Source organism: Antedon bifida, chromosome 3, assembly GCF_963402885.1.
Source record: "Antedon bifida chromosome 3, ecAntBifi1.1, whole genome shotgun sequence".
NCBI lineage: Eukaryota > Metazoa > Echinodermata > Crinoidea > Comatulida > Antedonidae > Antedon > Antedon bifida.
Genome location: NC_136228.1, coordinates 3132304 through 3147286, shown reverse-complemented (window position 1 = coordinate 3147286; position 14983 = coordinate 3132304). Strand labels below are relative to the sequence as shown.

The 14983-nt window shown below is 30.6% G+C and overlaps 1 protein-coding gene across 1 annotated transcript in view; it reads left to right on the top strand.

Moving 5' to 3' along the window:
- LOC144837396 (NLR family CARD domain-containing protein 4-like) overlaps positions 1-7222 on the top strand; it is a 147058-nt gene extending 139836 nt beyond the window's left edge. Inside the window, exon 20 of the mRNA XM_078692470.1 lies at positions 7053-7222. Coding sequence (XP_078548596.1) covers positions 7053-7114 — 62 coding nt within the window. The 3' untranslated portion in view covers positions 7115-7222. The remainder of the gene's footprint in view (positions 1-7052) is intronic.
- Positions 7223-14983: the final 7761 nt, after the last annotated feature.

Sequence of the window (14983 nt, the reverse complement as noted above, 5' to 3'; positions counted from 1 at the left end):
AAGGTAAGTTTAACGCATTCAAAAATAGCATTAAGCCTGTTTTCCTGTCGACGTTATTCGACACTATCGTTAACAATAATCGGCGATCTTCTACGTAAACATTGAAATGTTCACGATTTACAGGGAAATGTATTCGCTATCGTTATCATTTCAACTTGATTGTTTTCAAACGATCGTCGTTGAACTTTTAACGATCAACGACGATAGCGTTAAATAACGTTGACAGGAAAACAGGCTTTAGAATTTATAAAAAATGTTGTAAAAACCCTAACTGTACAGTATTTGATTTTTTTTTATAGGTGGAGACCATGAAATGCAGAAGAAAGAACTACTTTTGTCAACTGAAGGTAGGTTTTGGAAACAATTCCTTATATAACTAGAGGGCACTCTACTTTCAATATATTTTTCCTACATAAAAATTTCCTCCTGAGAAAAAAACATTTTTGTTTGTTTGTGACTTGCCATTTTACTCTGAACCTTAAGTTCAACAGAGTTTTGAAGCAAATTGTGACCTGTAGACAATGCCATATATATAATATATTGTAAATAGTTTTTGTGGATTGTCACCTTTGACCCTACAACAAAATTCAACTATTCTTAGATGGTGGATAAAAATTTAACCTTGGCAAGATTTTGGGTGATAGATCATTGTGACCAAGTTTCGAATAAGTAAAGATAGGAAAAAATCATAGTAAGTTAAAATAAATATTGTGGAAGCTCCAAGTAAGATGATGTATTTGATTTTTTTGGAAAGGTGTAGGAGGCCATGAAATACAGAAAGAAGAAATACTACTTGTTTCAACTGAAGGTAGGATTTGAAAACAATTCCTTACATTAATAGTTCTAATATCAGATAAATAATGAATTTGGACTTTTAAATTAAAAAAAAAAACCCTCACTTCGCTCTGTGTAATAATAGAATGTATACACAATGTGCACACCAAAAACCAAAATGCATACTGTAAATAACAATACATGTCCATAAATTGAAATACATAAGTGCCTGTCATGACCAATCATAACATTTTTGTAGAAGAATGTTTACAATTTATAAGATTGTTGTAATAAGATGCTCAATTTGGTTTTGGATAGCTAAAGAAGACCAAGGGATGCAAAAAGAAGAACTACATCTTTCAAAAGAAGGTGCGTTTTAAGAATATAAATTATTTTATTATAGTGCAACATTTTATTGTTTCTGATCATGATCATAGCACACACAATCATGATGTATTATGCTTATTTTGGAGATGAGCAGAGGCAATCCAAATCTTTTCCTCTCAACTGTCTCGGATAAGTACTTTACTCACACAAGATATAGACTGTGGTAGTCACTGATATTTGATTCTTTATTCTTAGAGCATTGACGAGAGACAACCTCTACACTATCAAACTTTATGTGACAAAAAAATGTGGTGTGCCCATATATGGACATGATGATGTCATATAACTACTATATTTAAGCATAGCACTACCATATTTAAGCATAGCACTACCATATTTAAGCATAGCACTACCATATGGGCTAATTAAGTAGTTTGCATGATTACAGTGGTAGCTTTTCAATCGATTTATTATATTCATAGGTGAACTTCTAAAAAATTATGAAAGACGTAAAGAGGAACTTCAAGAAAACCTTTATTCAACTAAAGAGCGTAAGTTTAGAAATTAGTATTTAAGTACTTTACAAACATTACATTACAATTGTATTAACTTTATATGAAATTGATAACACAATTAGAATTTTTCATTTGATAACTAATGAATAAAAGTATAGCAGTTATAATTTGTTTAAGTTTGTTATTATTGTAATTGTTGATTATAAACAGACAAAATTGGATTATATTTATAAACAATTTGGGCAGTGGAACATAAAAAGTACAGTATAAATATTTTTACCAGAGCCTAAAGTGAAATAGCAAGTACTAATTAAATATAAATAAGTTCACAACCTTTGTGCTTGGATTATAAGAAGAGAAGCACAGAAAAGTTGTTTTAATTAAAACTTTTCCAGGTCGCATACTACAAGTATTATTCCCAATTTGCTTTTAAATGGTAGACATAAAACTTCACAAAAAACTAAGAATTTTTCACTTATTTGTTTGTTGTTAATTTAGGAATATGGTAAGTTCATTGATTAATCGTTAGCAAACATTTTCTATAGAAAAAGAGTCTCGTTTTATATTTTTTCAAACATTCTGCGGGCAAATGTTCTATCATTATTAAATTACAATAAACTATTTTCTATAATTAGACAAATATCATAACCATAACTTTTAAATTAGTTTTTTATTCTAGTTATTTGTACTATTTCTTTTTTACAGAACAAATAGAAACGTATCTACTTAATAGACACCAGTGGCACAACATCAACAAATTTACACCAGAAATTTGTAATCCTGAATTTGTAGTTGATGTAAATGATGTTTTCAGTGATTTGGAATTCTGGGAAAAGAAAAGAAACGAGCCTATAACGTTAGATGGTATGTTAAATGTTATCAAATCCAAACCAGCATGTAAAGTTCTTATAGAGAGTGAGATGGGTACAGGTAAAACGACTTTATTAAGATACTTAGCATACAATGCCAAGGAGACTATTAAAGCCCTTGAAGGTAAATTCGTATTCCTTTTGAATGCAAGAGAGTTAGATACAAATAAGAGCATCTTAGATTTGATGGTAAAGCAACTGAAAATGAAAGATTTCAGTGCAAGGACCAATCTTCCACATGATTCAAATTTGATTAAACGATTCATAGTAAATCATGTGGATAAAGTTGTGTTGATGTTAGACGGCTTAGAGGAATTAAGGTTTAAAAATACAAGCTTAATTACAATGTTGAGAAAAGAAAACCTAGATAAGAGCATTGTGATACTTACAACAAGGTCAGGGAACCTTGATGAATTCATAAAAGTGATTGATATACATGTAAGAGTTGCTGGATTTAGTGAAGATTCTATAGGAAAGTATGTTGACAAATACTTTGGGTATTTTGGTACACCAGAATTGGGAAATTCCCTTAAAAAGGAATTAGGTATTGGCAAACAAGTTTGGAATTGCAAACACCCTGACATTTTGTCATTGTGCAACAACCCCATGTTTCTACTCACAGTTTGTATTATGTGGGGAGATATGCAAAGTCTTCCTCATAATAAAGCTGACATTGCTAAAGTATTATTTATTAATATTTTGAATCAGTTTGGAAAAGAGAAACTCCAAAGAATCTCTCAATTTAAGAAAATTCCATTGGAATATGAAAATGCTATGATTTTGTTGGGGAAAAGTATGTTTAACAGCTTAAAAGTAAATCACCTTTCAATAAACGAAAAAGATCTTAACGCCAACAAGGATAATGTTGACTTAGCTTTGAAACTTGGATTTGTTTATAGAGATGCATCAATTGAAAAATCTAACTTTGAAGTGATTTACATGCCTCTTAATAAATTAATAGGAGAGTCATTGGTAGGATTTTACTTGTGCAAATTATGTGAAGCAGAAAGTGTGGAGTGCACAAAGGATACACAAGAATTGCTTACCCAATTAAGTGATGATGACTGGCAGATAATAAGAGAAAGTGTGAATTTAGAGGGGGCAAAAAATGTTGCAATTAATTTCCTTGGTGGTGATGCTGATAAATTATTAAAGCATTGGATGACAGATAATGTATCATATCAGGACCAATTTTTCCGCAGTTTTTATACGACTGTGTCAGCTGACTGCAAAGGAAGAGTTCTTGCCCACATTTTAGGCCTTGCTAATGTAGTTAACTTTGACATGCATAATTCCAATCTAAAAGGTGATGTAATGAATGAAACGATTAGAGAATGCTCTTATAGAGGATTTGAGTTGACATTACATGCTCTAAATATTAGTGATAATTACTTCTGTGACATTGATGGTGTTTTACTAGGTAAGTTTTTGAGTACATCGCCTAACCTGATTAAACTTGGCATGCATGATTGTCAACTATCAGGTAGTATAATGAATTATATGATTCTAACATATAAAGGAAATGAGTCGAGATTGCAAGAGCTTGATATTGGAAATAATGATATCAGTGACATTGATGGTACTTTATTTAGTACTTTCTTGAGTAAGTGTCCTAAGCTGGTTAAACTTTACATGTATAATTGCAAACTATCAGGTAATGTAATGAATGAAATGATGAGAGTGCATGCAAGAGATAAGTTAGAATTACAAGAGCTTGATATTAGGAATAATGATATCAGTGACATAGATGGTACTTTACTAGGTACTTACTTCAGTAAGTGTCCTAAGCTGGTTAAACTTTACATGTATAATTGTAAACTATCAGGTAAAGTAATAAATGAAATGATGAGAGTGCATGCAAGAGATAAGTTAGAATTACAAGAGCTTAGTATTAGGAATAATGATATCAGTGACATAGATGGTGCTTTACTAGGTACTTACTTGAGTAAGTGTCCTAAGCTGGTTAAACTTTACATTTCTAATTGTAAACTATCAGGTAAAGTAATGAATCAAATGATGAGAGTGCATGCAAGAGATAAGTTAGAATTACAAGAGCTTAATATTGCAAATAATGATATCAGTGACATATATGGTACTTTACTAGGTACTTACTTGAGTAAGTGTCCTAAGCTGGTTAAACTTTACATGTTTAATTGCAAGCTATCAGGTAATGTAATGAATCAAATGATGAGAGTGCATGCAAGAGATGAGTTAGAATTACAAGAGCTTGATATTAGGATTAATGATATCAGTGACATAAATGGTACTTTACTAGGTACTTACTTGAGTAAGTGTCCTAAGCTGGTTAAACTTTACATGTTTAATTGCAAGCTATCAGGTAATGTAATGAATGAAATGATGAGAGTGCATGCAAGAGATAAGTTAGAATTACAAGAGCTTAGTATTGGGAATAATGATATCAGTGACATAGATGGTACTTTACTAGGTACTTTCTTGAGTAAGTGTCCTAAGCTGGTTAAACTTGGCATGCATAATTGCAAACTATCAGGTAATGTAATGAATCAAATGATGAGAGTGCATGCAAGAGATAAGTTAAAATTACAAGAGCTTTCTATTTGGTATAATGATATCAGTGACATAGATGGTACTTTACTAGGTACTTACTTGAGTAAGTGTCCTAAGCTGGTTAAACTTTACATTTCTAATTGCAAACTATCAGGTAATGTAATGAATGAAATGATGAGAGGAGTGCATGCAAGAGATAAGTTAGAATTACAAGAGCTTTATATTGGGTATAATGATAGCAGTGACATAGATGGTACTTTACTAGGTACTTACTTCAGTAAGTGTCCTAAGCTGGTTAAACTTTACATGTATAATTGTAAACTATCAGGTAAAGTAATAAATGAAATGATGAGAGTGCATGCAAGAGATAAGTTAGAATTACAAGAGCTTAGTATTAGGAATAATGATATCAGTGACATAGATGGTGCTTTACTAGGTACTTACTTGAGTAAGTGTCCTAAGCTGGTTAAACTTGGCATGCATAATTGCAAACTATCAGGTAATGTAATGAATCAAATGATGAGAGTGCATGCAAGAGATAAGTTAAAATTACAAGAGCTTGATATTAGGAGTAATGATATCAGTGACATAGATGGTACTTTACTAGGTACTTACTTGAGTAAGTGTCCTAAGCTGGTTAAACTTTACATTTCTAATTGCAAACTATCAGGTAATGTAATGAATGAAATGATGAGAGGAGTGCATGCAAGAGATAAGTTAGAATTACAAGAGCTTTATATTGGGTATAATGATAGCAGTGACATAGATGGTACTTTACTAGGTACTTACTTCAGTAAGTGTCCTAAGCTGGTTAAACTTTACATGTATAATTGTAAACTATCAGGTAAAGTAATGAATGAAATGATGAGAGTGCATGCAAGAGATAAGTTAGAATTACAAGAGCTTAGTATTAGGAATAATGATATCAGTGACATAGATGGTGCTTTACTAGGTACTTACTTGAGTAAGTGTCCTAAGCTGGTTAAACTCTACATGTATAATTGCAAACTATCAGGTAATGTAATGAATGAAATGATGAGAGTGCATGCAAGAGATAAGTCAGAATTACAAGAGCTTTATATTGGGTATAATGATAGCAGTGACATAGATGGTACTTTACTAGGTACTTACTTGAGTAAGTGTCATAGGCTGGTTAAACTTAACATTCATAATTGCAAACTATCAGGTAATGTAATGAATGAAATGATGAGAGTGCATGCAAGAGATGAGTTAGAATTACAAGAGCTTGATATTAGGCTTAATGATATCAGTGACATAGATGGTACTTTACTAGGTACTTACTTGAGTAAGTGTCCTAAGCTGGTTAAACTTTGCATTTCTAATTGCAAACTATCAGGTAATGTAATGAATGAAATGATGAGAGTGCATGCAAGAGATAAGTTAGAATTACAAGAGCTTAGTATTAGGAATAATGATATCAGTGACATTGATGGTACTTTATTTAGTACTTTCTTGAGTAAGTGTCCTAAGCTGGTTAAACTTTACATGTATAATTGCAAACTATCAGGTAATGTAATGAATGAAATGATGAGAGTGCATGCAAGAGATAAGTTAGAATTACAAGAGCTTGATATTAGGAATAATGATATCAGTGACATAGATGGTACTTTACTAGGTACTTACTTGAGTAAGTGTCCTAAGCTGGTTAAACTTTACATTTCTAATTGCAAACTATCAGGTAATGTAATGAATCAAATGATGAGAGTGCATGCAGTAGGTGAGTTAGAATTACAAGAGCTTGATATTGGGCTTAATGATATCAGTGACATACATGGTGCTTTACTAGGTACTTACTTGAGTAAGTGTCCTAAGCTGGTTAAACTTTACATTTCTAATTGCAAACTATCAGGTAATGTAATGAATCAAATGATGAGAGTGCATGCAGTAGGTGAGTTAGAATTACAAGAGCTTGATATTGGGCTTAATGATATCAGTGACATACATGGTGCTTTACTAGGTACTTACTTGAGTAAGTGTCCTAAGCTGATTAAACTTCACATTCAAGATTGCAAACTATCAGGTGATGTAGCTAATATTGTGGTCAGAGAGTGTAATAATAGAAGAATCATGTTAATAATGTAGTGTCATATAATTGAGAAGTAGGCATCTCAAAGTTGTTTATTTCAGTACTTCAAATTGTATTAACTGTCTGGAATAGACTCCATGATAGACAATCCAGGTGCTTTTGTAGGCCAGGCAACAGTTGTGGTGATTGCCTATTTAGTATGATTTGGGTATTGTAGTAACTTTACTGGGTTTCTTTGTGTTATTTTTTTTTATTTTATAACATAGCATTTGTGTTGTTCAATAATGTTAAGCGAGAGTGCTATTAAACTATATTGTATTTAAAGCATTGTAAGAGTTACGTCCTATGTTTCAGAATGTGTTTTTTTTTACCTAAACACATTAAATTTTGTGTGGCATTTACATTGGTAATAATATTATAATGATGTGTTAATTTTTGTTCAATTTGAAAATGTTTGGAACTCCCTACCTATCACAATCAGACAGTGCACTTCTCTTAACTCATTTAAGACTCAACTCAAGACTTTCCTTTTCCAACAAGCTTTTCATTAATTTAACATTTCCTGCTTTTATTTTTTATGTAAAGCGCATTGAGAGCCTGCTTATATGGGCTATATAAGAACAGACTATTATTATTATTATTATTATTATTATTATTATTATTATGTTTTTGTTTACAGTAATATAAACTTATAATAATATAATATTATAACAATGTGTTACTTTTATTAAATTTGAACATTGTTTGTATGTTTTTGTTTATAGTGGGATATAGCTATTTCTTATAGTTTTTAACCGATTGACTACAAATTTGTTTTGCTTATTACTATCACTAGCATTTAGTTTTTTTCTGAACTAACCAATGAATCAAAATCAACCCAAAACTGAAGATAGAAATGATAAAACGTTATCAATTAATTGTCAAGTGTGGTTACAGTAGTTGGGTCATGGCTCATATAAGGATTTGTAGTTAGCAGTATTATGTAGGAAATATTTAATCCATAATAGTAGTCATCTGTTTATTTTGAAACGTAGATGCTTCTGTAAATAAATGTCTTGAATATATATTGAAATATTATGCACACATAATTATGTTGATATTTATCACTACAGTATATACAATTATTATGTTGTAAATAAAAATTGAAATATAATAAAAAATTATATTCTGACAATGTTGTTATAGATCTGTTATAGACTGGTTATTTTTACTCTATAGCTCACTATGTCGGTCGGTCGGTAAACACTAAATTTGCGCACACGACTGCAGCCATGTATGTGGCCTTGTTAGCTATAACTTTTAAAAAATAGTTGATTAGACCACTCTATCATAGTAATGGCCTTTCATAAAAACAACTGTAACAATTGAATTATATCTAGCTAATACTGTTTATTTGATCGTGTCCAAAGCAAGTTTGAGGTACTCCTACCACTCACACCTGCAAAGTTTAATTCTCTTGTTTAAGAGAATTGTCTCTTGACAATTAAAATACCTATATATGACCTATGATATTCCATGTACAATATGTTGGCAAATGAATGAAGCTCTTGCATTTAGACAACTACTGCTGGAAACTTATCACCGTACATTGCCCTTTAGAAGTTTAGAAAAACTATAGTTATACAATTAACATCCAGAACAACTAATTGGAAAGGAGGCAAATCAGAATCAGCAATTTGGGACAACATAGGAACTAGTTATGTCACGACAGTAAATTCATTTTGTGTATGCATGTACATTGAGTAGTATAGGTTCTAGACTCTGTTTTGTACATATGGCATTTCATACGTATAATACTTGAGCTTGAAATATCCAGACAAAAATTAAAACGCTGACTGATGGACTAACATGAAAAAGACAATAGTCTAAGACAACCAATAACACTATGCAATATACATATAGTTGTAGATCCTAGGTCATTCTAATTCAGAGTGATTGAACCAAAAGACAATAACTACAGACATGGGGCAAGTCTAGGACAACCAATAACCCTATGCAATATACATAGTTGTAGATCATAGGTCATTCCAACTCAGATTGATTGAACCAAAACAAAAAAAACAACAACTTTTTATCTGAAAATAAGATGCTTTATTTTCATACATTAAAGCAACAACATTTAACATGCATGATAAGGCTAAACAAATTATAATAACATTATACAGAAAAATGTTTCAAGTTAGCTAATAGTAATGTAATGATTGCAACATTGATTACCATTGATATGGTAACAGCAAAAAAATGCAACAATTGAACATTTGTGTGTAATCCAATTGGACAACATTTTGTAAATTAGGTGGCAGAATTATACACATTTTAGCTGGTTTTCACTATGCAAATTGAAAATTACTGAGCTCTGACTTGTTGAGATTTTTTTTCTTCATATCACAAAATATAGATAGAACCATGAATACGTCCATAAACGCTTTTGATTCGCCGCAAATAAATTCACCTAGTGGAAAACAGGCTTTACATTTGCCTGAATTTAGTGACCCAACTCAGATTTAATGAAACATAAAACCAAATTGATAACACTAATATAATGTAGGGGAGGGTGTTGTCTGACAACAGAACAGAACCTTATTGTAAACACAAATGATCAAAGTGAACATTTTCAAATGTCTGAATAATTTGTTACAATAATTAATGAGAAATCATAGACTGATAAATAGTGCTTGAGTTGCTTATTAAACTATTAATAATAGTTAATGGGATGGTACTTGTTGCTTCATATAATAATATTCAAACATAATTATTAAAATATTAATAATAGTTAATGGGATCGTACTCATTGCTTCATATAATAATATTCAAACATAATTATTAAAATATTAATAATAGTTAATGGGATCGTACTCATTGCTTCATATAATAATATTCAAACATAATTATTAAAATATTAATAAAAGCTGCTGTATAATTAATTATAGCACAATACTAATAATATTAACATAAAAGCATATATAATTTATAATAATGATTATAATAGAATACATTGTTACAATAAACTAAATTAAGCTCTAATATTTAATATAACTAATATTTAATATAATTTTAAACTGCGATAAAATTAAATATTATTTACTATACCTAGACAGCCAGGTATTATATGAACATAAGAGGATTTTTCAAAATATGTTTATTTTACATGACTTTCTTAACCAATTAATGTCACACAAACTGTCAATCAATGTATTTAAAGAATTGACGTGCTTAAGATATTTCTAACCTATTTTTTTTAAAGTAATGTAAATAGTCGCATGGTATATAGTGCCGTAGCCACAAGAAATGAAATGGTGCAGTGATTACAAAAAAAAAGGAACAATCTGTGTAGACCACAGGGTTGTCAAAGACCTCTGTGAAAAAGTGGTCAGATTGAAACCTTGTACTGGTGACTATGGCCCTGGTATTAATTACTTACTATTTACTTGTATCCATATAATAAAGTAATGTAAAAATATTATATTAATATTTTAGCACCATTCATATTTCAGGTAAATTTAAAAATCTTTGACAATTTTCTTTTCGAACAGATTAGGATGACTATGGAGGTCCAGTACAGTTTCTGTATTTCTCTACATTTATTTGTTTTCTTTGTACCCTCGGCAGCAGTACAAAAAAACTAATATCTGTCATTTAATAAAATTCTAAAATAGTTCTTAAAGCATTTTATAGACACGTATAAGAGAATAAAATTAATCAATAATTTTTTTTCGTTATCAAAATAGATTGGTCAAGATGATCACACTTCTTATTTAAAAATATGTTCTGTTGCATTTTGTAATTTAAAGTAATGGCCTCTACAATTTTAAGATTACACCAGCTAGAAGGAAGAGTGAAGGGGACAGAAAAAAAACATCCTTTATAATAGATGTGATAATAAAAGCTGATCTTTTTTCATATATTTTAAAATAAAAACCACCTTTTTGGAAGCATCCTTAAAATTGGTGAATACCCACCCTATGTATGAGCCCCACCCCATATAAGCCAATCCTCACACACCACTAACTTAAAATGCACATGACTATTAAATCAGTAGAGTTTTTCTTTATTAAAAATGTCATCGTCTCAAATGGCAATGTTCGTTCATATCGACCACGATAGCTTTTTCCAGCCGTATAAAAAATGTCCGAATCCAGCACCGAGGGCGACAGATATGCACAGCCAGCCGTTGTTCGTCATGAAGATAAGCATAAGGAAGTAACTGATGGTTACTTGGACAATATGTAAAAAAGTCTGCAAAAAATGAGACTTCTTTCTAATGGCATTACCCCCACTGGTTGTACAGTTTCTACCATATCACCTTCATGTACTGTTGATTTGCAACTTGAGGTAGGTTCAATAGACCTGATATTTAATGACATTACCCCCACTGCTTATTATTATTTGTGTTTTTATTACCTTTGTTACTCTGTAATTTACAGGGAGTGGTGGACATAAAAAAATGTATTAGCAAAATTTAAATTGCAAGAATCTGAAATCTCAAATTTCAAAGCTGAAAAAACTAAAGAAATACCAAATTACAACGAGAAAGTTTCGAGTGAAAAGCAACAACAAAACAGCAACAAGGCAGGTCAGCAACTTACAATATGAAAACAATTTATTTCATGAATATGTAATTGTTCAAATTAAGTTTCTGTAATTGCCAAATACTAGGTCGTGCCCACAGATGATTCTCGAGTACATAGTAATTTCAGCGTTAAAAAATTGGCGACTTCAAATGTACATGCAGGACAATAATACATGTCGTTTACAGGAACGAATTTATGTACTCAACTAAAATTAGCACCCTGGGAATTATAGCATAATAAATGAAAACAAATATTGAATACAATAGGCCTATCTGTAGAATGTACTGTTATTGAATTTTTATTTCGTATAGAATTTATTGAACCGCAAGATCGCTTGATGTGACGCACAGAACGCTGCGGGAAAGGTGTTGGCACTTAGCATAACAATACTTTAACCAGTGAGTTGTTTGTATTGATCAATAGAGGAGAGGTTTCGCAATCTTACGAATACGATAACGAAAACGGATACGTCACGCACACGTATTCGTTTTCGTAAGCCAGTAAAAATCTGTTTGGCATGGCAACGAAATATTCAGGGCGCCGTCCAAATTATGACTGCGGTAAATTTGAGCGAGGCGCTGGTACTTGTTGCTTGGTGCTTATCTGCCTAGGCCTAGCGTAACATCAAAGCGAGTGGGGACTTTAAAAACTGCTATTTATCAAAATTGACCTGGCATTTTAGTAAATTACTTTAGTAAATTACTTTCAATAAATCTATAATTATATTATAATCATGAATCATTCCTGATTCAAATGCAAAATGTGCAAAATGGATCAAAAACTATACTCGTTTTGTAGTTACGAATATGATTGGTGATATTCGTCAACACGAATACGCTTTACCAAAGAACTTATAACTGTGTTTTGAATGCAAATTGAAGAACAGGAGATTCTTGTGTTATAAGTTCTTTGGCTTTACGAATATGAAATGGGGATCAGCTCAAAAGTTTCAGAATGTGTGACGTATCCGTTTTCGTTATCGTATTCGTAAGGTTGCGAAACCTCCCTAATGTTGCTAAGCTATGGAGAGAGAGAGAAGGTGGCTTATTAGGAGCTATATTGTGTAGTCGTTTTTTGATAACTGAGAGCTATCAGTGTGTATCATCCTCGTATATAATTGTTTCTTAGTTGTAATAAAGATCACATTATTATAACATCTAGAATGTTATTATAATATATAAATTTATAGGTACCAAAATTAATATTTTTATTTTAAAAAAAATTCGTAAAAAGTATTTTAATAACACTGAAACAACATTCCTAATATAACAAATGATATGTAGTACTACTAAATCAATGTCTAATTGCATAGGACTATGTGTACAGTATTATGATCAGTGTAGTCAGAATTTGATAACTGAGCACGCATCTTTTAATATCTACCTCATCAATAATATTATTAATAATCTATATCTCATTGTTCGATATGATCAGTGTAGTCAGAATTTGATAACTGAGCACGCATCTTTAAATATCTACCTCATCAATAATTATTATTAATAATCTATATCACATTGTTCGATATGATCAGTGTAGTCAGAATTTGATAACTGAGCACGCATCTTTTAATATCTACCTCATCAATAATTAGCATTGATATCATATATCACATTGTTGGATATGATCAGTGTAGTCATAATTTGATAACTGAGCACGCATCTTTTAATATCTACCTCATCAATAATTATTATTAATAATCTATATCACATTGTTGGATATGATCAGTGTAGTCATAATTTGATAACTGAGCACGCATCTTTTAATATCTACCTCATCAATAATTATTATTAATAATCTATATCTCATTGTTCGATATGATCAGTGTAGTCAGAATTTGATAACTGAGCACGCATCTTTAATATCTACCTCATCAATAATTATTATTAATAATCTATATCACATTGTTCGATATGATCAGTGTAGTCAGAATTTGATAACTGAGCACGCATCTTTTAATATCTACCTCATCAATAATTATTATTAATAATCTATATCACATTGTTCGATATGATCAGTGTAGTCAGAATTTGATAACTGAGCACGCATCTTTTAATATCTACCTCATCAATAATTATTATTAATAATCTATATCTCATTGTTCGATATGATCAGTGTAGTCAGAATTTGATAACTGAGCACGCATCTTTTAATATCTACCTCATCAATAATTATTATTAATAATCTATATCACATTGTTCGATATGATCAGTGTAGTCAGAATTTGATAACTGAGCACGCATCTTTTAATATCTACCTCATCAATAATTATTATTAATAATCTATATCACATTGTTCGATATGATCAGTGTAGTCAGAATTTGATAACTGAGCACGCATCTTTTAATATTACATCATCAATAATTATTATTAATAATCTATATCACATTGTTCGATATGATCAGTGTAGTCAGAATTTGATAACTGAGCACGCATCTTTTAATATCTACCTCATCAATAATTATTATTAATAATCTATATCACATTATTGGATATGATCAGTGTAGTCAGAATTTGATAACTGAGCACGCATCTTTTAATATCTACCTCATCAATAATTATTATTAATAATCTATATCACATTGTTCGATATGATCAGTGTAGTCAGAATTTGATAACTGAGCACGCATCTTTTAATATCTACCTCATCAATAATTATTATTAATAATCTATATCACATTGTTCGATATGATCAGTGTAGTCAGAATTTGATAACTGAGCACGCATATTTTAATATCTACATCATCAATAATTATTATTAATAATCTATATCACATTGTTCGATATGATCAGTGTAGTCAGAATTTGATAACTGAGCACGCATCTTTTAATATCTACCTCATCAATAATTAGCATTGATATCATATATCACATTGTTGGATATGATCAGTGTAGTCATAATTTGATAACTGAGCACGCATCTTTTAATATCTACCTCATCAATAATTATTATTAATAATCTATATCACATTGTTGGATATGATCAGTGTAGTCATAATTTGATAACTGAGCACGCATCTTTTAATATCTACCTCATCAATAATTATTATTAATAATCTATATCTCATTGTTCGATATGATCAGTGTAGTCAGAATTTGATAACTGAGCACGCATCTTTTAATATCTACCTCATCAATAATTATTATTAATAATCTATATCACATTGTTCGATATGATCAGTGTAGTCAGAATTTGATAACTGAGCACGCATCTTTTAATATCTACCTCATCAATAATTATTATTAATAATCTATATCACATTGTTCGATATGATCAGTGTAGTCAGAATTTGATAACTGAGCACGCATCTTTTAATATCTACCTCATCAATAATTATTATTAATAATCTATATCTC